This window comes from Colletes latitarsis, chromosome 2 (genome assembly GCF_051014445.1).
Source record: "Colletes latitarsis isolate SP2378_abdomen chromosome 2, iyColLati1, whole genome shotgun sequence".
Lineage (NCBI taxonomy): Eukaryota > Metazoa > Arthropoda > Insecta > Hymenoptera > Colletidae > Colletes > Colletes latitarsis.
Genome location: NC_135135.1, coordinates 2,862,654 through 2,889,194, shown reverse-complemented (window position 1 = coordinate 2,889,194; position 26,541 = coordinate 2,862,654). Strand labels below are relative to the sequence as shown.

The 26,541-nt window shown below is 42.8% G+C and overlaps 2 protein-coding genes across 3 annotated transcripts in view; one reads left to right on the top strand and one right to left on the bottom strand.

Moving 5' to 3' along the window:
* The window catches only part of Nop5 (nop5 ribonucleoprotein), a 263,260-nt gene that overhangs the window by 120,290 nt on the left and 116,429 nt on the right, over positions 1–26,541 (bottom strand). The gene's annotated exons all lie outside the window — the stretch shown is intronic.
* LOC143352006 (pyridoxal phosphate homeostasis protein) lies at positions 9,475–11,855 on the top strand. Of its 2 annotated transcripts, none has more exons than XM_076784227.1 (5): positions 9,475–9,787; positions 10,190–10,291; positions 10,465–10,825; positions 11,159–11,400; positions 11,482–11,855. In XM_076784227.1, exons 2-5 carry the CDS (start codon positions 10,220–10,222, stop codon positions 11,551–11,553), a joined length of 747 nt encoding a protein of 248 aa, XP_076640342.1. In that variant the 5' UTR covers positions 9,475–9,787; positions 10,190–10,219; the 3' UTR covers positions 11,554–11,855. The 2 variants fall into 2 exon arrangements, with proteins under 2 accessions (XP_076640342.1, XP_076640341.1); XM_076784226.1 differs by having other exon boundaries at positions 9,475–10,074.

The following is a 26,541-nucleotide window of genomic DNA, read 5'->3' as shown; positions in this document are numbered from 1 at the left end:
GTCAGCTGTTTCTTGCGCTCCAGCGACAGTCTGGTGTGCTTGGAGGGGAGAGCTGGCTGGCTATCTAGCTAGTGGACTGTAATTTTGCTCTTTCTGGTCGATGAGATTCGTTTCCTACGATCTCACCGACGCACACAACCGAGTAGACGAAGTTTTCCTCCGTTCTACCGGGTTCTCTTCGCAATGCCACGGACGGGAAACCAAATGGAGGTTATAAGGCTCCAAGAGGCTATAGCCCGCGAGCACGCTCCCCGTGCGGGTGGTGTTTGTACCACCCACGCAAGAGGACGTCTTGTCCTGGTTCGGCTTCCTCGACGGCGGCTCCTCAGGAGCTCACGTGGTTGCCAAGCCGGCGATTCCTTCATCAAAGGAACGCCCGGCAGCCAACCGTGGCTACCTCGACGGAGGCTCCTATATTCCGAGGAACTGCCCTGCGGCTCACCGGTTCAGGACTCAATCCTCTGTAATTCCTACCACCCTACATTCACAGCCCAGTGTGGTCGACTGACAGCTGGTAGTGGGTGTAGTGATGGAAGGAAGGCTCTTCGAACTCTTCGCTCCACCGTACGCTTAGGCTCTTCCTATTGTCCCTTCACCACGGTATATTGGAGCGGGTCCTCCGACGCCCGATGCACGGAGAGCACCACAAAGTGATATCCTTCCTGAATGTCTATCTTCCGGTTGCTCCTACGCCGTATAGCTTTAATCTGGTCGTTGAAACTTACCACCCCACCGGTCGGTGTACTCTCAGTGGTACACAGGACGGGTGGTTCCAGTGGGTTTCGTACGATCTCTACGAACGGTGAACTACCACTAGGCGATACCAGTATGTCGGTACCAGCCTTCCAGTAGCTCCAACCGGATAATTGGAAGAAGACTCAAGGCGATCCACACCGAATCTCCAACGTCGCAGTCGCATCCACGAACTGCAACGTTCAATCACAATCCTGCGTCTACGATCGCTTCACACTCGGCGTGCCTTGCGATCGCTGCAACGTCAGGCAGATTGTCCTTTTTCTGGGGAAAATCTCAAGTCGCTATGACAAGATTTTCCAATAAATTGTTTGTTCGCAAACTGATTCTATTACGAGGAGAGAGATCGACTCATCCTCCTCGGAGCTCGTAGGGAAATGGGAACGTGACCGTCACAAGGTCCGCTCTCGATCGCCGACGGCTCTAGAATGAACCGTGACGATCTCCAAGCAGCGACGACCATAGATGCCAGATTCAGCACCCGGTGCGATACTCACACATGGCAGATCACGCGTACGTGAGCTCGTGGAGTTTCGGAAAGTCGACAAAGGCAAACTGACACATGCCCTCTTTCTCGATTATTCCGAAGCTGCCCGAAGTAATTTCGGTCCGCCTCGTGGGAGTCGAGAGAGAAAGGCTCACATTTGCCTTCTCGCTCTTAACAACTGAAATCCGACCTCCCGTCAACGGCATACGATTTGGAATCTCGAGCCGTGATTTTCGACTGCCCAGGCATTTTTATTTTCCGACCTATGTAGGCGCACATAAGCAAAGTACCCATAATGGAAAAAAAATTTTGTAAAATTTATTTTACGGAAATACACGTTTTAAGACCCCCTGATCATATTTTAATTATTGAAAAAAAAGAAATTTTTTTTTATTATTCCTATGTATGAGTGTACATATGTATATTATTAATACGATTGAGTATAAATGGCTGAATGAATTTAAATGGAACTTTACATTTAAGTTTTATGTTCTCATTTCAAAGTCCCATTAGTTTTTGACTATAATCAGCCCATGGATAATAATGATTATATCTCTTGTTTCATAGTTGTTCCGATACATAGGCGTAATTTATAAAAGATCTTTTAAGTGTTTCATATAAATCTTGGGACGAATTCAATTTTATGTAAAAAAAATTAAATAAACTTTTTCTTTATCTTCTCTAGAGAAGAAAAACTTAAATGAAATCTTATACATTATATGCTTACTTAAATCGCATTGAAAACGAATACCACAAATGTTTTAGAATAATGTGCAAAATAGTTTTACTCGCAAAGGGTTAATTGAGAAATAAATGCTTGGTAATTAAAGACAGCAGTAAGCAGCTTAACCGGCTGGGATTTTCGCTAAAACAAATTGAAAACTCGATTCTAATAAGGGAAAGTTGAAATGGTACCCGATTTTGGGTTAAGTTTTACTGCAAGATATTATTAAAGTTATTACAGCTACTTATCTTCAAAAATAGAACCAAATTCACCAATAAGTAGTATGGTGTGAATGATGTGGTGTTTGGCTGTAAGTTCGAGCTTCTTTTGCTCTGCAGGTTCGAACCCTGCTAAAAGATATCTTTTTTTTTTTTAATTATATTTTAATCGTACACTAAATGTGACATTATATTTTTGTCTGATCTTCGAATATTTTTTTTTAAAGTTGAATTTACCAATTACATTTAACATGTGTTATTTTCAATATATGAAGTACATGAATCTGGATGGTATTTTTCGTAAAAACAGTCAAAACATAAAAATTTTAAACACCACGTACATCTAATGAAAATTCTGTTTTCACAGAAATTACAAAATTTTGTATTTAACTCTGATGGAAAGACCGCTTCATTTACATTGATATAATGTGAATGATTTTCGGATTTCGATTTACTTGTACCTCGTACTTTTTACCTTGTACTTCAGGTAAAAAGGGATATAACTGGCTAAAACAGTTTTATGATAGTACCTGCTAACTCATGTTACTGTTCTAAAATGAAACGCTATGTTTTGTACCTTTAAAAATATTCGACTATGTCCTTTTCAAATTTAAAATCCAACCCATACTTTGTATCATACTGGCAAACGGGATCACTATTCCTTTGTTTTTAAACGGTTTGATGATGGGGATCTCGTGACTATTGCTCGTATGTATATTAATCAAAAATTAATGTATCTACGAGCTCTTTTTTCATTACATTAGTTTAAACATTTCAATATTGCACATTGCATAATTAAATAACAATTTTTTACATTTCCCTCCTGATGGAAGAGACCACCACTTTCCCGTGGTTTCCATTGAACGGTATCGTGCACGTTATTAATTTTTATGGATCGATACAATCATTTTTTTATGCAAAATTAAGCCAAATCAAACATATAATATTTAGTTCGTCATAACAAATTGATACGGTTAACTCAAAATATATTGAGGAAAATCATTATTAATTAATTTCCGCAACTATTAATTCTACTTTTTTGTTTATGTTATAAAAATAAGAACTCTTCTTATTGAAAAATGCCACAACGTGCACTATACTGGCAAAGAGTGGACTCTCATTTTAATTTATTAATTTTCAATCTTAAAGAATTTTGATTTTGAAAAATCGTATTATTAATATGCATATGTACGCTCATACATGGGTATAATAAAAAAAAATTTCTTTTTTTTCAATAATTAAAATATGATCAGGGGGTCTTAAAACGTGTATTTCCGTAAAATAAATTTTACAAAATTTTTTTTCCATTATGGGTACTTTGCTTATGTGCGCCTACATAGGTCGGAAAATAAAAATGCCTGGGCAGTCGAAAATCACGGCTCGAGATTCCAAATCGTATGCCGTTGACGGGAGGTCGGATTTCAGTTGTTAAAAGCGAGAAGGCAAATGTGAGCCTTTCTCTCTCGACTCCCACGAGGCGGACCGAAATTACTTCGGGCAGCTTCGGAATAATCGAGAAAGAGGGCATGTGTCAGTTTGCCTTTGTCGACTTTCCGAAACTCCACGAGCTCACGTACGCGTGATCTAACATAGTGTGAGAAAGCACCTTCGGTGCTTTTCTGGCATCTCTGGCGACGACCGTAAGCGCAGAACCGGATAGCTACGCCTCGCGTTGCTGGGTCCGGGCTGCAACGCGCCGCGTTTCGTCTATCGATCTTTCTCCGATAGATCTCTTTTCTCTCTCTTTCTCAGCGCTAACAACACAATTCCTAGAATTTGTTCCAAAACTCGAGAATTTCAGTGAAGCTAGCTTGAAAAACACGTAAATAGCCGCGGTATACTAATCTGAACGATGGAAAATTTCCACGTCAGCACAACCATCTAGAATTACGCGAATTCAATATAGATACGGGCATCGCGGCCGAGTTTCTACGTCTCGGACTCACGCGATATTTAAACAATAGTAAAGCTGCAAAAGTATACCCGATTAAAGAAAAAAATGAAGTTTATGATTTTTTTGTAACTTATGTAAATCAATTAGAAAATTTAACTGGAAATAGGATTAAGCGACTAAGATGCGATAACGGAAGAGAATTTTTAAACAAAGATATGCATAATTTTGCTAAAGAAAAGGGAATTTATATTGAGCCATGTCTTCCGTATGTTCACGAATTGAACGGAACTGCGGAACGATACAATAGGTCGGTAATGGATACCGCGCGATGTTTATTATCTGATGCGAAAATAAATGATAGATTTTGGCCGGAGGTAATTAAAACAGCTGTTTATTTAAAGAATAGAACGTTAGCCAATACAATTGAGAAAAAGACTCCGTATGAAATTATGTTGGGAGAAAAACCTGATATTAGTAATTTGAAATTATATGGGAGTAGAGTTTTTGCAAGAGTCCCAGAAGTTAAAAGGAAAAGTAAGTGGGATAGAAAAGCGGAGTTAGGGGTATTGGTCGGTTACGAAGAAGTAGGTTATAGAGTCTTAATTAATAATAAAGTAATTATAGCTAAACATGTTGATATTATTGAAGAAAATGTAAATTTAGTTGGATTTAAAGATAACGAGGAAATTAATGAAAATGAGTTGATTGAAAATGAGATTAATCATGAATGTAAAAACGGAAATGAGGAAAATGAAGATAACTGTTTAAATATCGCGTGAGTCCGAGACGTAGAAAATCGGCCGCGAGGCCCGTACCTATGTTGAATTCGCGTAATTCTAGATGGTTGTGCTGACGTGGAAATTTTCTATCGTTTAGATTAGTATACCGCGGCTATTTACGTGTTTTTTCAAGCTAGCTTCACTAAAATTCTCGAGTTTTGGAACAAATTCTAAGAATTGTGTTGTTAGCGCTGAGAAAGAGAGAGAAAAGAGATCTATCTGCGCTTGCGTGACGGAGCCGGCCGCGGCCGTCGCTGCTTGGAGATCGTCACGGTTCATTCTAGAGCCGTCGGCGATCGAGAGCGGACCTTGTGACGGTCACGTTCCCATTTCCCTACGAGCTCCGAGGAGGATGAGTCGATCTCTCTCCTCGTAATAGAATCAGTTTGCGAACAAACAATTTATTGGAAAATCTTGTCATAGCGACTTGAGATTTTCCCCAGAAAAAGGACAATCTGCCTGACGTTGCAGCGATCGCAAGGCACGCCGAGTGTGAAGCGATCGTAGACGCAGGATTGTGATTGAACGTTGCAGTTCGTGGATGCGACTGCGACGTTGGAGATTCGGTGTGGATCGCCTTGAGTCTTCTTCCAATTATCCGGTTGGAGCTACTGGAAGGCTGGTACCGACATACTGGTATCGCCTAGTGGTAGTTCACCGTTCGTAGAGATCGTACGAAACCCACTGGAACCACCCGTCCTGTGTACCAGTGAGAGTACACCGACCGGTGGGGTGGAAAGTTTCAACGATCAGATTAGAGCTATACGGCGTAGGAGCAACCGGAAGATAGACATTCAGGAAGGATATCACTTCATGGTGCTCTCCGAGCATCGGGCGACGGAGAACCCGCTCCAATATACCGTCGGGAGGGAACAATAGGAAGAGCCTAAGCGTACGGTGGAGCGAAGAGTTCGAAGAGCCTTCCTTCCATCACTACACCCACTACCAGCTGTGAGTCGACCACACTGGGCTGTGAACGTAGGGTGGTTGGAATTGCAGGGGATTGAGTCCTGAACCGGTGCGCCGCAGGCCAGTTCCTCGGAACATAGGAGCCTCCGTCGAGGTAGCCACGGCTGGCTGCCGGGCGTTCCTTTGATGAAGGAATCGCCGGCTTGGCAACCACGTGAGCTCCTGAGGAGCCGCCGTCGAGGAAGCCGAACCAGGACAAGACGTCCTGTTGCGTGGGTGGTACAAACGCCACCCGCACGGGGAGCGTGCTCGCGGGCTATAGCCTCTTGGAGCCTTACAACCTCCATTTGGTTTCCCGTCCGTGGCATTGCGAAGAGAACCCGGTAGAACGGAGGAAAACTTCGTCTACTCGGTTGTGCGCGTCGGTGAGATCGTAGGAAACGAATCTCATCGACCAGAAAGAGCAAAATTACAGTCCACTAGCTAGATAGCCAGCCAGCTCTCCCCTCCAAGCACACCAGACTGTCGCTGGAGCGCGAGAAACAGCTGACGAGCGCGCGATTGTTGACTTGTCCGCAAAAGTATTTATTAGGCGGATTCTTTTGTTACAGAAAGCCTCCGCAGTAGAAAGTTAGAAAAGGAGACAGAATAGGAGACGCCCGGCCGAAAAAGGAGCCACCGTCCAAGTTTTTGTTCTCGTTTTTTCTTTTAAGTTTACATTTTGTACCTGAACTGTCACTTATATTTTCGTAATAAAAAATTTATTGAAAAACTTGTAACAATTTCTCTCCCTGTCTGTTTCCTCATCCGAACCCACGTTAAAGTCCCTTAACGTTTCTGATGAAAAGGAAATGAATGAAAGTAATGAGCATGTGAATAATGTACCAAGTGCTAGCGATAAAGATGTAACATTACTTAGAAGGTCAGAGAGGAGGAAAGGTCCTGTAAACAGGTATGGAAATCCAATAACGAATTGTATTTATGTAAATTACGTAAGCATAGATAATCCGGAAAATTATAATGAGGTGATAAATAGTAGTGATAATGAGAAATGGCGAGATGCGATGAATAGAGAGATTGAATGTTTAAATAAAAATGATACATGGAAATTAGTTGAAAAACCAAAAGATAAAAAAGTATTAGATTTAAAATGGGTATACACGAAGAAGTCTGAGGATAAATTTAAAGCTAGAATTGTAGTAAGAGGGTTTCAATAAAAGGAAATACTTGAGGATATTTATTCACCTGTTGCGAGAACACAAACGTTGAGAATATTATTAAATTATTGCGTACAAAACGGTTTATGGATAGATCGAGTGGATATAGAAGCAGCATTTCTAAATGGTAAAATTAAGTCCGAAGTATATGTAAAACAATCTCAGGGTTACGATGATAATACCGGAAGAGTATGTAAACTTATTAAGTTTTTGTACGGACTGCGTGAAAGTCCACGAGCGTGGTATGAATGTTTAGATGAGTATTTGACAGGATTGGAATTTAAACGTAGCAAGATTGATTACTGTTTATATTACATGGAAAAAAATAACGAGAAAATTTATGTGATTATTTTCGTAGATGATTTATTAATTTGTAGCAGGAATAAAAAAATAATAGAATTTATTAAGAAGAAATTAGCTGTAAAATTCCGAATGAAAGATATGGGACAAATAAGAACTTATTTAGGGATAAATATTAACTATGAGTGTGATAAAAATTCTATGACATTAAATCAAGAAAGTTATAGTGTCATTAGCGAAAAAGTATGAAATTGAGGAAGCTAAATTGTATGCTACTCCAATGAAACAAAATCTGAAATGTGAACCCGCTTTATCAGTGTCAAATGATATTAGATATAGGAACTTAATTGGAGCATTGCTGTATATAAGTTCGAGTACTAGACCGGATATTTGCTATTGTATGAATTACTTAAGTAGATTTCAAAATTCCTATGATCAAAGTCATTATAAGTATGCATTGAGAATATTGAAATATCTATATTACACTAAAAACTTAAAATTAAAATTTGAAAGAAATGTAAATTCTGATATATTAGATTGTTGTGTGGATGCCGATTGGGCAGGAGATATTACAGATAGAAAATCTACGACAGGATATATTATAAGAATGTATGGTAATACTATATTCTGGAAATCAAAAAAACAAGATATTGTAACAAAATCGTCGACAGAAGCAGAATATGTAGCTTTGTCTGTATGTGTGAGTGAGATAAGACTAATTAGAGATTTACTAAGAGAATTTGGAATTAAAATTAAAGATTCGGTTCGAATTTATGAGGATAATGCTGATGCGATAAGTATAAGTAAATATGGAAACTTAACGAAAAATTCTAAGTATATAAAAACGCATTATCATTTTGTTAATAAGAAATACTTGAAAGGAGTAATTGATGTAATTAAAATAAAGTCAGAAGAAAATCCAGCAGATATCTGTACTAAGTCATTAGGACGAATTAAATTTGAAAAGTTTAGAAAGATTCTAAAGTTATATTAAAGTAAATAAAATTAAATAGAAAATTGTAAAGTGTTAGAGAAGCTAAATTTAAGGAGGCGTGCTGAAATGAGAGTAAATTTAGTTTCTCTATGTAAAAGAATGACGAACGACGCGGAACGTAATCGATAGGAAAAAAACAGAAGGGTTGACGTGTGTGTAAATTGAGGTTTTGTTGCGGGAAGACGCCGTTCTGTGGTTCGCTGTGTAAATGTTAATTTAGTTTTCATTCTTTGTTTTAAACACATATGTTTATATATATATATATATATATGTATATATATATATATATATTCCACCCTTAAATAATAAATAAAGAGATTTATTATTTTAACAATTTTGACTGGCGATTACACTTGTTTAATACTTTACGCTCAGCTCGCTTCAAGAATCTATAAACTTCATATTTTCTAAACCTATGCGTTCTTAACCTTTATTACATTAATTCATTAGCTTTTACTAACCGTAATAATTAACAATGGATAACTGACAATCGATTAACACATTAAATATAATAATTAACGCCCGAAAATAAAATTACCGATGGATACAACGGTCAATTCCCGAACCAACTCGAGTATAATATTTGGTGATGTTTAAGAGTGGTTTCCACAATTTAGTTACTTGCTATCTGGTAACTAACTATATGTAACGCAAGGACGAAGGGTCAAAATGGGGAAACGTACGTCACGCGGACGTTACAAATGCTGCTGTTACGCATTCGCGTGAACGTGGGTTTGATGCACGTAGCGCCGCAGCGGGAATTAATTGAAACCCGATTACTCACTGTCGAGTGCAGAATCATGTAACTGCATTCCAATTAGGAGCGAAATTCAAACGGACCAGCGTATTGTAATAAACATATTACTATTGTAGGAAATTCAACGCGAGCAAATCCAGCCGAAAACCGAGCATTTGTAGACCGTTACAGTTACTTTGTGTATACAATGTAGTTTAGACCGTTAGAGGTAGGCTGTATGTATGTGTCGCACATATGTATGTCAAGAATCGATCGGTTGCGCGTGACGCTGGGCCTCGCTCGAAGAATCGAGAATATTCCGTGGCACGCGCCGAGAACTTTTGCAACCGGCAAAAGAAAAGAACAAAAGGACGATCGGGTCCTGGGGATATAAAACAGGGCCCCGCTCGCCCCGCTCTCTCAGTCTATACGAGCTATCGTCCTGCACTAGAGAACGCTTTCCAATCTCAATCTAGAAATATCTAAAGAAAAGTAACGAATAAAGGTTGTTGAAGTATTTTAAACGTATTGAGCAGTTTGATTTTTGTGCGCTCGCCGAACAGTGCGGTTCAGCGCTCCACGGGCACCATCCCACCTTCTTATTTCCCTAAACCACCGACCACGCGACGCAACACTGCTATCTCCACCACACTCCGTTAGACGCTAAGGAAGTTCGTCGTCACTATTGTCGATTTCGATGCACTCAATTATGCCCGATCTGGCCACACTGCGTTGTACTGAACAATTTGTACACAACATGACAGATTCAGATTTTGGTATATACGCGTGTTTGGTCAACATTTTGTATCTTACATACATTTCTAATGTGTAGTTTTCATAAAGCTATAATGAAATTTGTTTATACATATTGATTACGAATACCAATGTTTGGTGGTTAATAATTATACTAATAAGAAGGAAGGAAATATGTTTGTGGTTGTCATCTCGGAACCAGAAAGCTATCTTCGTATTTGAATTTCCAAAAATATATAATTGATTTCTTCACTAGTTACGCTTTTTATATTTAGTTTGTATAATTCATATAGTTTACATACCATACGTGGTAATTGTTCTATTTTAATCAGTGTATAAAAATGAATCTATAACAAAAGATTTTGTTCTTATTAAACGAGATAAGAAAATATAAGTTATATAATATTCTACGTATTGTTAAACAGCTTGATAAGTACGTGAAAAGAGTTACAAAGATGTCAAAAGTGGCTGAAAATTTAAAAGTGGTTCGCCATAAAATTCTTGCTGCTTCTGCTAGAAGACCAGTAGTATGTTTTCATTTTGTATTTATGTTTCATAATTTAATATAATAATAGTTATTTTATAAACGCATAATGTGTGCATTTTTACATTATAACACACATGTTTATATGTATACTTTCATATATTTATAATACATGTATTTATAAATAGAATGAGAATTATAAATTTCTTTTTACAGGAATATAATTATTTTAAACCACGTTTAGTGGCTGTGAGTAAACTGAAACCTCCTGAATTAATTGTAGAAGTTTATGAAGCTGGTGAAAGACATTTTGGTGAAAATTATGTAAACGAGCTAATAGAAAAAGGAAATCATCCGAACATTTTGGCAAAATGTAAAGAGATACGTTGGCATTTTATTGGTCATTTACAGAGTAATAAAGTGAACAAAATATTGAATGTTCCAAATTTATATATTATAGAAACAATAGACAGCGAGAAAATTTCGTTTGCATTAAATGTTGCTTGGCCAAAATTTAAAAAACAAAATACCTCAAAATTAAAAATAATGGTACAAGTAAATACTAGTAAAGAAAAAGGTACTTGTCATATTAGTACAAGACATTAGTGATTAAATAAATTTACTGCCACAGTGGTCACTAATTATTAGTGTTTTAAACTAATGATATCTTTAAAATGCTTGAAGTAAATGAATCTTAATATTTATAATTTTTTAAATAATATTAGTGTCTTTAAGAACACTATTAAATGGGAAGTATACTATTAGATTATTAAATATTTCTATTTGTCACATTACAATTTGAGAAATGATCAAGTATAAACTTACACAGTGAAAATTGGAAAATGGCAGTCAGTGTGTTTAGATGTTATATTTAAAGATTTTATTTATTTTCTATCAAATGTATTTTCAGAAAAAAGTGGGTGCGAAGTTGCAAAAGTTTCTACTCTTGTAAAATATATTATTAATAATTGTGAAAATTTAGAATTTGTGGGACTTATGACAATAGGCATGTTTGGATATGACATTACCAAAGGTCCAAACCCAGATTTTTTATGTTTGAAAGAATGCAGAGAAACTGTTTGTAAGGAATTGAATATTGATCCGAATGAAGTGGAACTATCGATGGGAATGTCAAATGACTATGAACAAGCGGTAATTTTCATAGAAAATTATATTTTATTATTTTTAAATATGTAAAGTGCAATATCAGAAAATGAGACTAAATTTGTTTAGGTGGAGATGGGCAGTACAAGTGTCAGGGTAGGTAGTGCAATTTTTGGGGAAAGACCAAAGAAAAACACTTGAACAAAGTCTGTATAGTTTTCTTATGCAGTAAATACTGTTTTCAAGTATTTAAATTGATACTATCGATTTGCTTGAAAGTAGGGTAGATAGTAATTTGGAGGTGCTTTTTCAATTACCACATGTTTAGAATCTACAAATTGTATTATGTATAAATAGAAATAATTATATTTTCATTATTTCTATTATATTATACAAGATTTTTGTAACTTAGTTCATTTTATTTCTTATATATTTAATGTACAACTATTCCATTTTAATATAAATAAAAAAACTGTTTCTTGTTAAAACTTTCCATCTATTTTTATTAAATATTATTTATTATACCAGGCTACTTCTATTTGTAAAGCAATTTTATTTTTCATTTATTTAAGAAAATGAAGAACACGAAAAGAATGTATCTGGCTATAAAAATTACCTTTCATTTATATTCGTACATGAAAGAATAAACATATGTGTTAAAATAGGTGCGAGTCGGTTAGTGGGGGTTTTCTCCCGTGACCTGATCTCTCACCCTTTAACCTGGAGTCCGAATTTCGAGGGATTGGAATTGTGTGGGAAAGTGAGTTGTACACTGAATATTTCCTTCACCTAGTTCAATTCGGACTAGGCCGTTTATTTAAAATAAAATTAAAAGTGAAAATAAACAAAACTGAAGGAAATTTGAAAGAAATGAAATGAAATTATAATCTTGGTATTAAAATTGCAGGAAAACCACCGAGCTGATGGCTCGGGGAAAAAACCTGCGTCGCCGTCGGCCCCTACGGCTCTCGTCTCGGTCTTCTGTAATCAAAGAAATACCGAAGTCCGGCTGTTAATACCTGACAACGCTCGTTGCGTTGTCTGACTCGCTCTAATCCACTCGCTCCTTACTCCGTTTACGGTAAACAGGAGCGGGATTCTTACACAGCGATACACAATTGTGTTAGTGGACTGTATTAATGAACGTTTCTTGTATGATTGAGAAACGTTCGATTGCAGTATGGGAAGGCGAGATTCTAATCTCGATTTTCCCTTGACTGCAGGGTTTGGTTATTGCTGGAGTGGACAACAGACGGAGGTTGTAAGGCTCCGAATATTGTCTGTTCGGCGGCTCTTCACCGTCCCCTGGTCCGTACGGGACCGGTGTGATGCAGACCCTTAACTGCGCAGAAGCGACTAACTATTAAGGTGCTTACACCATGGTGCCCTTTGAGCGTCGCTCTACGTCGAGTGTCCGTACACACTGACGATCCGGAAACCACGCTCGAGCAGGTCGAAAACAGCTGGGATTTTTACCCAGGGAATGATTCAATAAGGCCCCTATGGGAGTGTTATCCCAAGCTCAGATTCGACCCTGGAGGACGGCGGTCCCAACCCAGGGAATTTGCAACAAAGGCGCCCTATGTCGGTGTAATCCTGGCCTCCACCTTGGAGGACGGTGATTCCACCCAGGGTATACGCCAGAAGGCCTCTATGTGGGTGTAATCCCGCCTCCAGGTCGGGGGACGGTGATTTCATCCAGGGTATACGCCAGAAGGCCCCTATTGGATGATTTTTAGCACCGTGTAATAATCAAGGAAGGATTGAGAAATTTTCTCGAAACTTCCCACACGACCGCTTACTAAAGCGGTACGTGTTTCCCTCGCACCGATGGCTGTAACCAATCACTATAAAAGTGTAAGCTCGGTATTTTTCAGCCACCGGTTGCTATTTAAATCTTTGGAAAGATAATCAGTCTGATTTTAATCCTTTCCACTTCTACACGACCGCTGACTGTGGCGGTACGTGTTTATTTAGCACCGATGGCTGTAACCAACCACTATAAGAGTGTAATCTTGGTAACTTTCAGCCATCGGTTGCTTTGTAATTTAGTGGAAAGAAAATCAGTTTGATTTTATTACTTTCCAAAATGGTTCGTTCGACGCGGTGACCGATTTCTGCACGTGAACGTATGGCTGGAATATTTCGACTCAAGGTAGTGTAGGAGGCTAACGGGCCTTTTGGCCTGGAAAGGACAGGGTACGGGAAAAACCCCTGTGCCCAAAGCGTAGGCCGTTGTTCCTTATTGGAAAAAGGGAAAGCGGCGAAGGGATGGGAAGGCCAAGGAGGCAATCGAATAACGAGCCTCGTGCAAAAGTTAGTTGCAGCGAGGACACTGACGAAGATTGACACGAACACTCGCGCGCGCCCTATTACTATATCACCCGTTTATTAAAATATATCAGTTATTAAGAGTGGGAGGTTTTATTTCGGACTCCTGACAACGTCCTTTTTACCCTCTACACCCTCCTACAGTAGGATTATTTCTAATCCGCTGCAGTCTCAATTCCGTGCAACTTTGTTCACGTGATTCTACGATAAGTTAGACAAAAGTAACTTTTCGAGAATCGGTCTCCGTCTTCAGACGAGGTCGGCGATCGAGGTCCGCTCTCGTCGAGAACTAAATAGCGAGTGAGTGAAGAGACAGACACTCTTAATCGCGGCCACGAGAGGGAAAATTGTCGTCTCGCGGCGTTGTCAGATTTTCATTGTCTATCTCTTGTTATCGTCGTATCCTCTCTTCGTTTCGGTGTAGTAACACCTGTTCTCTAGAAATCGTTACTGGGTCGATCGTGTGACTGTTATCGAAAGTAAATTCGGAGTTTTTCTATGCGGTATTGTTCCCGGAACGTATTACGCCTCAGAGAAGACTCTGGAATGTCGCGTAATAGCTTTTTAAAATTTCTCCGGCCGGCATTTTTCGACAAAAATTATGTAATGTTACGTAATATTACGTAATAGCTTTTTAAATTTTTTGCCGAAAAATTCAGGCCGCAATTTTTGCCGTTGCCTGAAGCTTCTTGGAAATTTCAGGGATTCCGAGAAGTTTTAGGGACGCCGGTAAGTTCCAGGGATTCCGAGAATTTTCAGGAATTCTTAGAAATGACGTCATTTCCAGGCATTCGCAAAAATTCCTGGCGGCGGGAAATTTGAAATCTTTCCGGAGAACTTAGATAATTTTAAAAGATTCGGAGTGTCTTATAACTAAGGGAATGATTTCGATAGGAAAAGAAGGGTAAAAATGATGAGAACACATAGAATTCTTTGAAATTATATTATTTATTGCCATAGATTTACATTATACAACACTTTAATACATATAAACATATATTATATTACATCGTCTTACAATTTATCAGCAACGGCCAGCAGTGGTCAGCGATGGTCAGCAATGGTCAGCGATGGTCAGCGATGGTCAGCTGACGTCGGGAGATGTTGGCAGAGGTCAGCAGAGGGTGGCAGTAGCCAGTAGTAATCGTTGTACGTTGCCAGAAATACAGGGTGTCCCGTAAATAGTGTAAGAACCGGAAATGGGGGGTAGCTGAGACGATTCTGAACAACAATTTCCTTTGCAAAAATGTCGGATGGAGCTTCGTTTTTGAATTATTAACGAAAAACACTGACGAATCACGGCGCCTGCCGCGCGCTCAGGGCCGTCCGAACTAAGAGAGCCACCGTGTCGGGTAGGTAGCAAGATGTACATCGGAGATACGTCGAGGAACGAATAATTAAAAATACTACCACTGCAACTGTTACCTCTGCGGATTGGATAAATCAGCCAGCTAAATCGAATTTATTAATTATTTGTATTCGCTATTTCCAAGGAAGAAGGAATAAAATGTGGGAAGATGTTCTCGGAATGTTTAGGAAATTAATCCTTCGCACCCGAGTGACGCTTCTCGCCAGAGTGTTTCAAAATTAAAATAAGAATTATTTTCAGAAAATTAAAATAAATACGGTAAGAGCCATTTGCAACCGATTGTTATTAAAAACTGTACTGGAAAAGCAGACTGGATTTGTGCGTACCGAAACATTTTTCGAATGCAAAGGCTTAATAGAGAAATAATTGAAATTCACCTTACCCATTTACTTGGAAGTTGCAATAGGACCGGTTAGTGCACCCCTGTCGATCACGGAAAGGTCGAAGACCCCAATAAAAATCAGCTGATGGGACGGCCCGGTCACTGCACCCGCTTCTTACCCCGAAAATGTGAAAGTGAAAAGTGCTAGTGACCGTGCTATGAAGTGTTTTCGAAGTTTTCACTTTCACATTTTCGGGGTAAGAAGCGGGTGCAGTGACCGGGCCGTCCCATCAGCTGATTTTTATTGGGGTCTTCGACTTTTTCGTGATCGACGGGGGTGTACTAACCGGGCCTTATTGTCAGCGCAGCAGAGCAATTTGCAAGTAAATGGGTAAGTCGAATTTCAATTATTTCTCTATTAAGCCTTTGCATTCGAAAAATGTTTCGGTACGCACAAATCCAGTCTGCTTTTCCAGTACAGTTTTTAATAACAATCGGTTGCAAATGGCTCTTACCGTATTTATTTTAATTTTCTGAAAATAATTCTTATTTTAATTTTAAAATACTCTGGCAAGAAGCGTCACTCGGGTGCGAAGGATTAATTTCCTAAACATTCCGAGAACATCTTCCCACATTTTATTCCTTCTTCCTTGGAAACAGCGAATACAAATAATTAATAAATTCGATTTAGCTGGCTGATTTATCCAATCCGCAGAGGTAACAGTTGCAGTGGTAGTATTTTTAATTATTCGTTCCTCGACGTATCTCCGATGTACATCTTGCTACCTACCCGACACGGTGGCTCTCTTAGTTCGGACGGCCCTGAGCGCGCGGCAGGCGCGCACCGTGATTCGTCAGTGTTTTTCGTTAATAATTCAAAAACGAAGTTTATACCATTATAATATATACCATTATATATTATACTCGTCACCCCCTTGACCACGAGGAAATCAAAGACCGAAAACCGTCAATTTTCCTGCGGCAGCTGCAGAACCTCGCCGGTGATACGGTGACAGATGATTTTCTAAAAACTGTGACTAGGACGACTCCCAGCGAGCGTACAGATAGTTTTGCTCACACGGCAGAAGGACAGCCTGGCCGAACTTGCCACCCTCGCCGATACCCTTCGCGTCGGAAGGGACAAGTATTGTCGCTTTGCCCTGAATGGGCCCTGGGATGCCTGTACCCTGCACGGAGGCTGGGCATATTCCCGGTACCAAGCGGTTTTTCTATGTACTTTCCGACGACAACGGCGAAGGGAAGCGTATGGTGTAGGTGTTCTACCGCACTCTGGGCTGGAAATACCCTGTCCTCGCCTTGCGGGTCTTTGGACAAGTTGAATCTACCCTTTCGGGAAGCAGCTCTCTTAGCCGACGCTCCAGGCTGCGAAGCAACCTGCAGCGTCGTTACCAGCGGGGGCCACGAGGAGGCGGAGCTGCCAGCTTTCGCTCGATTACAGCAGGTTGGCACGAGCCGATTATTGCCTGCAACCACCGCAGCTTCTATCCAGAAGTCTGCCTGCACCGATGGTCGCAGGTTATATTACCTTAGGGGTGCCCCTCGATGATGTGTTGTCCTGTCCTTGTATTGATGTCCTTTTCCTTGTGCGTAGTCCGGGTTGGTTGTTTGTGGGTGTAGCTGTGTGTGTGCGTATGTGTTGGTGTGTGTCAGTGTACGTTGTCCTGATTCCTCTTGATGTGTCCTTCTTCTTTCTTGATGTTCCGATGCACTTTTAATCCACTGCACTGTTATCCCGATGCACGTTGACCGAGAAAGAAAAAAAAAAAAAAAAAAAAAAAAAAAAAACCCCGCGACTTCGCGGTTTTCGCGGTTTTTCGCGGTACGCGGTTTTCCGCGGTTTCCACTATTCGCGATGTCTCGGATCGCGGCACGATGTTCCCGGTGCGGATTCGCGGATCCGTACTCCCAATTCGCGGTCTCGCGATGCCCGATTCGCGGTTTCGCGGCGCACGATTCGCGATTTCGCAGCGCGTGGTTTCGCGGATTCGCGGTCTCACTACGCCCGATTCGCGGTTTCGCTGAGCACGACTCGCGGTTTCGCGGCGCGTGGTTTCGCGGATTCGCGGTCTCACTACGCCCGATTCGCGGTTTCGCGGCTCACGATTCGCGGTTTCGCAGCGCATGGTTTCGCGGATTCGCGGTCTCACTACGCTCGATTCGCGGTTTCGCAGCGCGTGGTTTCGCGGATTCGCGGTTTCGCCACGCTCGATTCGCGGTTCCGCGGATTCGTGGTTTCGCGACGCCCGGTTACGCAGTTCGCGGTACGGTGTGAGTTCGCGGTGCAGATTCGCGGGTCCGCAGTCCTCGGTACGCGGTACGCAATCTCGCGGATTCGCGGTTTCGCGGTGCGGATTCGAGGATCCGCATTCCTCGGCGCGCGGAGTCCCGGTTCGCGGTTCACGATTCGCGATCACTCGGCCCGTAGTCCCGTGGTACTCGGCCCGTGGTTCGCAGATTCGCGGGTCTGCGGTCGTTGGTTCGCGTTACTCGTCTCGCGGCTCGCGGTCCGCGGCTCGCGACTCGCGGTCACTCGACGCGGTCACGCGGTTCACGGATTCGCGGATCCGCGGTCCTCGGCTCGTGGTTCGCGTCTCGCGGTTCGCGGCTCGCGGTTCGCGGTTCGCGGTTCGCGGTTCGCGGTTCGCGGTTCGCGGTTTGTCGACACTCACTGCACTACACTACACTGTGTTCTTCTTCTCTCTTCTTTCTTCTTTCTTCTTTCTTCCTAGTTGTCCTGTTGCCATCCCACGTAGGCTGGGGTCTCTTTGGCCTTGAGCGAGGCTCGTGCGAAGTCGCGGAAGTGTCGGAAATTGGTTTTGGAAACCAACTCCGCTTCCGCGACCGGCCATCCGTAGCCATTAAGCCGCAGTGCCGTCTTCAAGACCGCCCTGGCCGCCTCGTGCCTCGGACAGTCGAGAAGTATGTGCTTCGGCGTTTCGTCGCCGGTCCCACATTCGCACATTGCAGTTTCACTCAGAGCGAAGGATCTGAGCTTCCACCTGAAGTTACCGTGACCACTAAGAAATTGCGTGACATAGTGGTCCAGTTCTATCCAGGTGGCCCGTGTTCTCTGCCGGACGTCTCCGAAGAACTCGAAGGTCGTCCGACCATGGGTCGAAACCTGCCAACGCTCCTGCCAGGCATCCAGCATTTCCGCCGCCGCCCGTCTTCTTTCTTCGCCGTAATCCCGGCCTTCCTCTTCCTCGTTGCCGTTGTTTCGTCCTCTTCTTTCTTCCGTCCGAATCCAGTATCTTCTTGCCCTCTCTTCCACCACCAGGTCGATCGGGAGTACGCCCGCGATCACCGTTAGTGCGTCCGAGGCCGTCGTGCAATACGCCTTGGTGACTCGAAGGAGAGCCTGTCTCTGAGAACGAGCCAGCATCTGTCTTGCCGTTTTGTTCATCAGGTCGCTCCAGCCCGCCGCCGCGTACGTGGTTATGGGTACAAAGAGCCCCCCGTACAAAAGACGGAGTGCGCGATGCCCCAGTCCCCAGTTCGCTTTGGCCACCTTCGCGAGACTGTTGAACAAACCTCTGCATTTCTCCGAAGTTGTCACGATATGCGTGTTCAACCGGAGTCCTTTCTCAAAATGTACTCCTAAGTACCGAATTGCTGGCTTCATTCTTATGCCTCTGCCGGAGATGCGGATGGTCGGTGGACGCGCTGCATCGAGCGATCCTTTGACCAAGAGCATCTCCGACTTTTCGGCTGAGAGTTCCAGCTTTCTCCTTCCGCACCACTCGGACATTGCCGTGGCGATCCCCTGGCCCTTCCTTCTCAGCTCCTCTCTCGAGTTGCCGGAAATCACGACCAGGACGTCGTCCGCATAGGCAACCGGTTCACATTCCAGCTCGTCGGATGTGAGAACCGCCAGCAGGTCATTGAAAATTAGGTTCCAAAAACTTGGACCCAATATCGAGCCCTGCGGGCAGCCTCTGGTAACGGGTTTCCGGACTGAGTCTTGTTTCCCCACGATCTGTACTGCCCTCTCCGAGAAGTAACTTTCCACTAGCCTGTATAGGTTTCGTGGGCAGTCCCTCCTCTTGAGTTCGTACAGGACATTTGGCCACCATACGTTGTCGAAAGCGCCCGAAATATCGAACGCTATCGCGATCACGTATTTTGCCTCCGCGAATTCCCTTTCCCTAAGAATACTACGAAATTTAACGATCGCCTCCTCCGTCGACCGTCCAGGTTTAAACCCGTATTGTCGGTCGGAGGTTAGGTCATGATCAAGAAAAATACTCGCGAGTCTGTTCGCCATCAGTCGTTCGAGCAGCTTCCCTACCATTGAAAGCAGGCAAACTGGCCGATACGACTTCGGGTTACTCCTATCCTTGTCCGGACCCTTGGGTATTGTAATGATCGTACCCACCTTCCAACGAGCTGGGAATACTCCCCATTCGAGGCATCCGTTACAGAGCCTGAGGAGCTCCTCGTGGAGACATCCCCAGGATTTCTGGATAACTTCCACCTCGATCCTGTCCGGCCCCGGACATTTACCTCTTCTGAGGCGCGTTACAGCGGCACTCAGGTCTTCCCACTGGAATGGGGGGCTGTCCTCCGTTGTTGGCTGGATTCGGACTTCCATGCGTGTCCTTGCTTGTTCTGGGGTGTCTGTCTCCATGTCGTCCTCCGGGACGAGCGCCGTCAACATCGCTTCCGCGGTTGATCTCCACGAGGTCGTATGACCCCCGTGTGGCAGTTTGATCGAGGAAGTGGCTTCCTCCCTCCTGAGTTTTCCCAGGGATGTTTTTGTTGCGACACCCCAGACCTCCTGGTTTCCTTGGCTGGTGACGAACTGGCGCCATGAGCGGTTCTTCTCGCTCGTCACCTTTTTCGTATAGGTTCTCCTGAACCGTCGGTATTCCTGTTTAAGTATCTCCCTCGTCGGGGGATCGTGTGTCCGTCGGAAGGGACAGATACTGTCATTCGCGTTCGTCATCAAGACAAAGACAGCGCAATCCAACGGATTCACCGTCGCGGTCACGTGACCGCAGTGTATCGCCTCCTCCGGACGATGGACGTTGTTGGTATCATTGGAAGTTCGGTGCCGCAGTGAGAAAGTGCCGCGATCCGTGCACTTCTAGGTCAGAAAACAGACGGGCTAATCGCTAGCGGCGGGCAGCGATTCCAGGTAGTCAATAAGCCGTCTCTTCGTGACAGGTTGCGACACGAAGACCAATTTCATGGTGGACACCGGGTCCGATCTCTGCGTGTTCCGCGTGAAAAGACACTGTATGTGCTTCACGTGGCTAACGGCTCGAAAATAGCGACGTACGGATACATCGCATTATGTTTAAATCTCGGCCTGCGACAAGAGTTCACGTGGCGATTCGTCGTCGCAAACGTCACGACCCCGATCATCGGAATCGATTTCTTGAGCTTCTACTATCTGCTCGTCGACTTACGTTCGAAAAGGCTCCTCGACGGGATCATGACCCTGACGACACGCGGACAGGTGTTTCTGAGCCGAACGGAAAGCATCCGGGACATATCGGGGATTCAAAATTCTATGCAGTTCTGGCCGAGTTTCCGGTCATCATGCATCCGTCGGGAGGTCATCGAATGGCGAAGCACTCTACACGACACCATATACGGACCACGGCAGGCCCACCGGTAGCGTGCAAACCGCGACGTCTTGCACCCGACAAATTAAAGATCGCGAAAGCCGAATTCGAGGCGATTGTGAAAGATGGTACAACACGAAGATCCGAGAGCTGTTGGTCGTCGGCCCTTCACCTCGCCCCGAAAAAAAGGCAACGAGTGGCGTTCGTGCAACGATTATCGTGCGTTAAACGCGAGAACAATTCCGGACAGATATCCTGTGCCGCACATTGAGGACTTTGCACAGCGTCTATCCGGTAAGGCTATTTTCTCGACAATAGACTTAGTATACGCGTACAATCAAATCTCAGTGAATCCGGACGATATACCGAAGACCGCGATCACAACCCCGTTCGGGTTATTCGAGTTCCCCTGGATGTCTTTCGGACTCCGCAACGCGGCGCAGACATTCCAGCGGTTCATGGATGAAGCAGTGCGCGGACTTGAGTGGTGTTACGTGTACATAGGCGATATCTTCGTAGCGTCCAGTTCCATCGAGGAGCATGAACGCCACATACGCGAACTATTTAGTCGCCTGAACGAATACGAGCTGCTCGTAAATAGTGATAAATGTGTTTTCGATGCACCGGAAGTGAAATTCCTGGGTTATTTGGTGTCCGCGCGGGGTACTCAATGCAGACTTTCCCATACTCAAAAACAGTGAAAGAACTGCGACAGTTTTTGGGCATGATGAATTGACCTTCGCGTTCGTGCAAACGTCGGAAAAACACACACTGCGCCAATTCCGGTGGTTAGATTTCATCGGACAATTTTCCACCGATGTTCGACACATGTCGGGGAAAGACAACGTAGTGGCCGACGCGTTGTCCCGGGTAGCGGAGATCTCGGAACGGCTCGACTACGCGAGACTTGCAGACGCGCAGCGCGAGGACGAAGAGCTTCACGCCTTGCTACGATCTAATTCGGCTCTTATGCTCAAGAGAATCGCGATTCCGGGAACAAACACTGCAATTTTTTGCGATACACCTTCGCCGCGGCCATATGTAACGCGACAATTTCGAAAGCAAGCGTTCGCGTCCTTGTATGATTTAGCACACCCTGGCGTCAAAGCGATCACGAGGCTCGTGGCAGAACGTTTCGTGTGGTCAGATATCCGAAAGGATTGCACATTCTAGACACAAGCGTGCATTCCGTTCCAGCGCGCGAAAGTTAGCAGACACGTGGCTACACCCGTCGCACAGTGATCCCAAATCCCGAAAAGTTGGCCAAATTATGAAGGAGTTCTTCAATTTAGCTAAAAATTTGTAGGTAGGGATTTTCGAGGACGCTGATTACGAATCAAAAGTCATAATTAGAAAAAACAAAGTGGCGCCTTCAATATAGTTCACATATATGCGAAAGAAATGTAGGAATTACCAGTTTCTATGCAGGGTGCTCGGCCATCCCTGGGAAAAATTTGAATGGGAGATTCCAGAGGCAAAATAAAACGGAAATCAAGAATACTAATTTGTTTATGGAGGCTTCGTTAAAAAGCTATTAACGTTTAAAATACCATCCGTACTAAATTTTTTTCTAGAAAGTGGGTAGGATTTCAGGGGTATGTGTATTCACCAAAAATAATTGTAAGTGAGCCCCGTAACCAAAAATAATTTTTTCAGAATGATTTGTGTTAAAATAGGTACGAGTATGTGCAAAGGTTGTGAAAAGACCTTGTCTCGTACCCTTTAACGTAGTTTGGTCCGGATCACGAGGGATTGGGAATATGGGGGAAAGTGAATGTACAGTTTATAATTATCTTTCGCCTAGTCCAATGGGCTGGCCGTTTATTAATAAGAAAAATTCAAAATTAAATAAACGTAAAAAAGGAAATTAACGAAAAAATTAACTTTATATTTATGATTTTTTAAAAATTGCAGGAAAAAAGCCCGAGCTGATGGCTCGGGGAAAAAAACCTGCACCGCCGTCGGCGCCTACGGCTCTCGTCTCGGTCTTCTGTAATCAAAAGAAATACCGAAATCCGGCGGTTAATACCTGACAACGCTCGGTGCGTTGTCTGACTCGCTTTAATCCACACGCTCCTTCTTCCGTTTACGGTGAATAGGAGCGGGATTCTTACACAGCGATACACAACTGTGTTAGTGGACTGTATTATTATTTCAACGTTTCAGATTTTGGAAACGTTGAATTGCAGATGGGGAAGACGAGATTCTAATCTCGATCTTCCCACTGCTGCAAGCTTGGTTTTTGCAGGAGAGGACAACAAGTGGAGGTTGTAAGGCTCCAAAGGTTGTCAACTCCGCGGTCCCTCGCCGTTCCCTGGTCCGTACGGGACCGGTGTGATGCAGAGCCTTAACTGCGCAGAAGCGACTGATTATTAAGGTTCTAACACCACGGTGCCCTTTGAACGTAGTTCTACGTCGAGTGTCCGTACCCACTGACGATCTGGAACCCACGCTCGAGCAGGTCGAAACTAGCCGAGATATTTACCCAGGGAATGCCAATAAGGCCCCTATCGGGTGTTATCCCAAACTTTTGTTTCGACCCTGGAAAACGACGAACCCAACCCAGGGATTTTGCAACGAAGGCTCCCTGTAGGTTGGGGTTCTGAACCGTGCAATAGCCAAGCAGAGAATCAAGAAATTCTCTCGGTTCTCAAACACGACCACTGATTTCAGCAATACGTGTTTGTCCGTCACAACGGTGGCGATAATCAAGCACTGTTTAAGTGCAATCTGATTATATTCAGCCACCGATGGCGGGTTGTGAAAATTACTCAAGTTATCGAGTAAATTTTCCCGTTCCTATGGTTCAGTTACCGCGGAAATCGAGATATTCTCACGAAACCGTAGGGTACGAAATTCGACTGGACGTGATTCTTTCGAATCCGCAGCAGTCTCTGTCTTGTACCGTTTCGGTTAAGTGGATCCACGATCGTATTAGACGAATCTAATTAATCGTATGTATCGATTCCGACAGATTGACGAGGTCGGCTCAGGAGATCCGCACTCGTCGAGAACCAGATAGCAAGTGTTCCCGAGACATACCTGCTTAACCGTGGCCACGAGGGAGGGGAAATTTTCATCTCGTGGCGCTGTCTGGTTTAAGCTGTCTGTCTCTTACTAATTTTGTATCCTCTCTGTAATTTTGGCGTATTAACACGTGTTCTCATGGAACCGTTACTAGGCCGATCGCGTGATTTGTATCGAAAGTAAGTTTGTAGTTTTTCTACACGGTATTGCTCGAAACATATTACGCCGCAGAGAAGGCTCTGGAATGTCGCGTAAACTGAGAATACCGTATAAGAAACTTTCTGCTTTTTCTATCGATCACGCGACGGTTTAACCGACTTTTCAAACAACGAATTAACGCGTTATTTAAACAATTTGAAATTTTTTAATTTAATTTTTTAATAATTTTTTAATGAAGTCTTAGTCAAGAAATTGATACTCTTGATTTTTGTCTTATTTTGACCTCTAAAATCTCTCATTCAAATTTTTCCTAGGGATGGCCGAACACCTTGTATACGTAACAAATCTAAATTTAAACGAAAGAAAGAGAAAAGGAAAGGTAATACCGCACAAATGTTTCATGTTTGTCATAAAGTAAGACAGGTATAAGACACAATTTACAGCTTGCAGTAGGGCCTTCATATTTTTTGACTCTTAGTATTTTTATATGACAAATGCGAAAAAATGTTTTAGTTAGGAATTCTCAAATTTTATTAATTGTTTTCGAAATAAATAATTTTTCATCTAATTAGTTTAATGCAGATTTATAGTCAATAATATTTAATAATAAAAAATTATTTATGCATTAGTTTCAAAATTTATTAAATCTAATAATATGTCCACCTAAATACATTATTTATTTTAAAAAATTTGTTGTATCTGCCACAGTTTCCAAGAAAAAATCGCATGAGTTAGTAACGCGGCCACCCTGCATTATTAAATAGGGTTGTACGATCAGACGGAATATGCAACTTTTTGCTTACTTGTTTGCGATTTATGCATAAAATTTTACATTCTATTTTCAATAATAAATGTACCGGGTTACAAACTTACTGAATAACAATTTTTGATATGTTAATACTCAGAAATGTTCTACTTACTTCCAGGAACAGCATTCATTTTGCAGAACTGAAATTGATGCCTTCTAAAAAAACTTGTGCACTTTTCACTTTACGGTATGTACTGACGCTTACGCACTCGACAAACGACTGTGTTAAAAAGCTGATGTTTCTAATGATGAGGTCCGGATAGAGGTACAGGAGGTTTCAGGGAAAATTATTGTGTGCGTCTGGTTTTCTTTTCGTCGGCCTTCAACGCCGACCTTTTATTACAAAAAATAATTGAAACAAAAAAAAACATCAGAAAACCAAAATAAAATATCAGAAATGAAATCCTTGTAAATTTGTTGCCTGCTTAGTCTGGGCTGGTCATCGAACTCGCCGGGTTGAGGTAGGCCAGGATTCCTATAATCAGAAGAACACGCCTATGTGTTAGACACACGTAAACACGTTATACGTATCTATGCCGCGCTTGTGTTCTCACGCTCCTGGCTTCGTTATTCGAACGTACAGGAGCGGAGAATTTCGCTTGCTCGTAATATACGAACTCGTTAGTGGACTGTATTTTCAATTTTGGCGTGGATGAAGAATTAATTTCTTATCTACGCTGTTTGTAGTCGATTACCTTGTGGACGGGGTTGCAAGTGGAGGTTGTAAGGCTCCAAATGCACTTTTCCCGTGGGTCTGTCCACTGAGTCTATGCGTCGAAACGCAGTGCAGTGCAATAGCCCAACCGTCGAATTGCGGCTGCTCTTGGCTGCTTCAACAGACGTCTTATTGGTCAAGGGTTGCACTATGAAGCCCGATTGCACGTGGTTCACTGCACGTTGCACATCTATTCGTTGCACTTAGCAGTATTTGAACCACGTGGGGGCCTGACCCACGATTCCGTTACTCCTCCGCACAGGTGCTCCTCTAAACGTTACACTGGCGGAATCCGTAGGAGTAAGGACTCGAAGACCGAAAAAGTCAGGCGTTCTTATTGGATGCCGACCCGACTACAGTGGACCCACCTGGATCATTCACCACGTAGATGCCTCCCTTAGGTGTCTCCTCAAACCTGGCGGTAATCACAAGAAAATTGAAACGTAATTTTGCCAACTTTCTTATGTCTCAATCGTTTATACGATCGAGACGACCGCTCAATTCTGCACGAAGGGATCGAACACCTTACTGATGTATGTTCTCGATCACTCCACAGAATATCCAACACCCTACTGGTGTATTTTCTCGATCTCCTGTCGCAGAACTGATCTCGTGGAATCTCGATTTGGGAAATCCCATATAAAATTCCGGGGCGTACTTAACCGAATCTAAACCGATCCGTTTGTCAAGGTAAAGGCGGATTATTTCCACACTTTTCTCGTGTTTTATCGAATTCTCAGCTGTGCGAGGTCAATCAGTGGACTTGCACCAGACTGAACATCTACTCTTTACACCCTTCAAATACAGGCAGAATCGTTCTGAATATTAAACAATTAGAACTTTCCTTTTGTAAATCTTTCCGTTCGA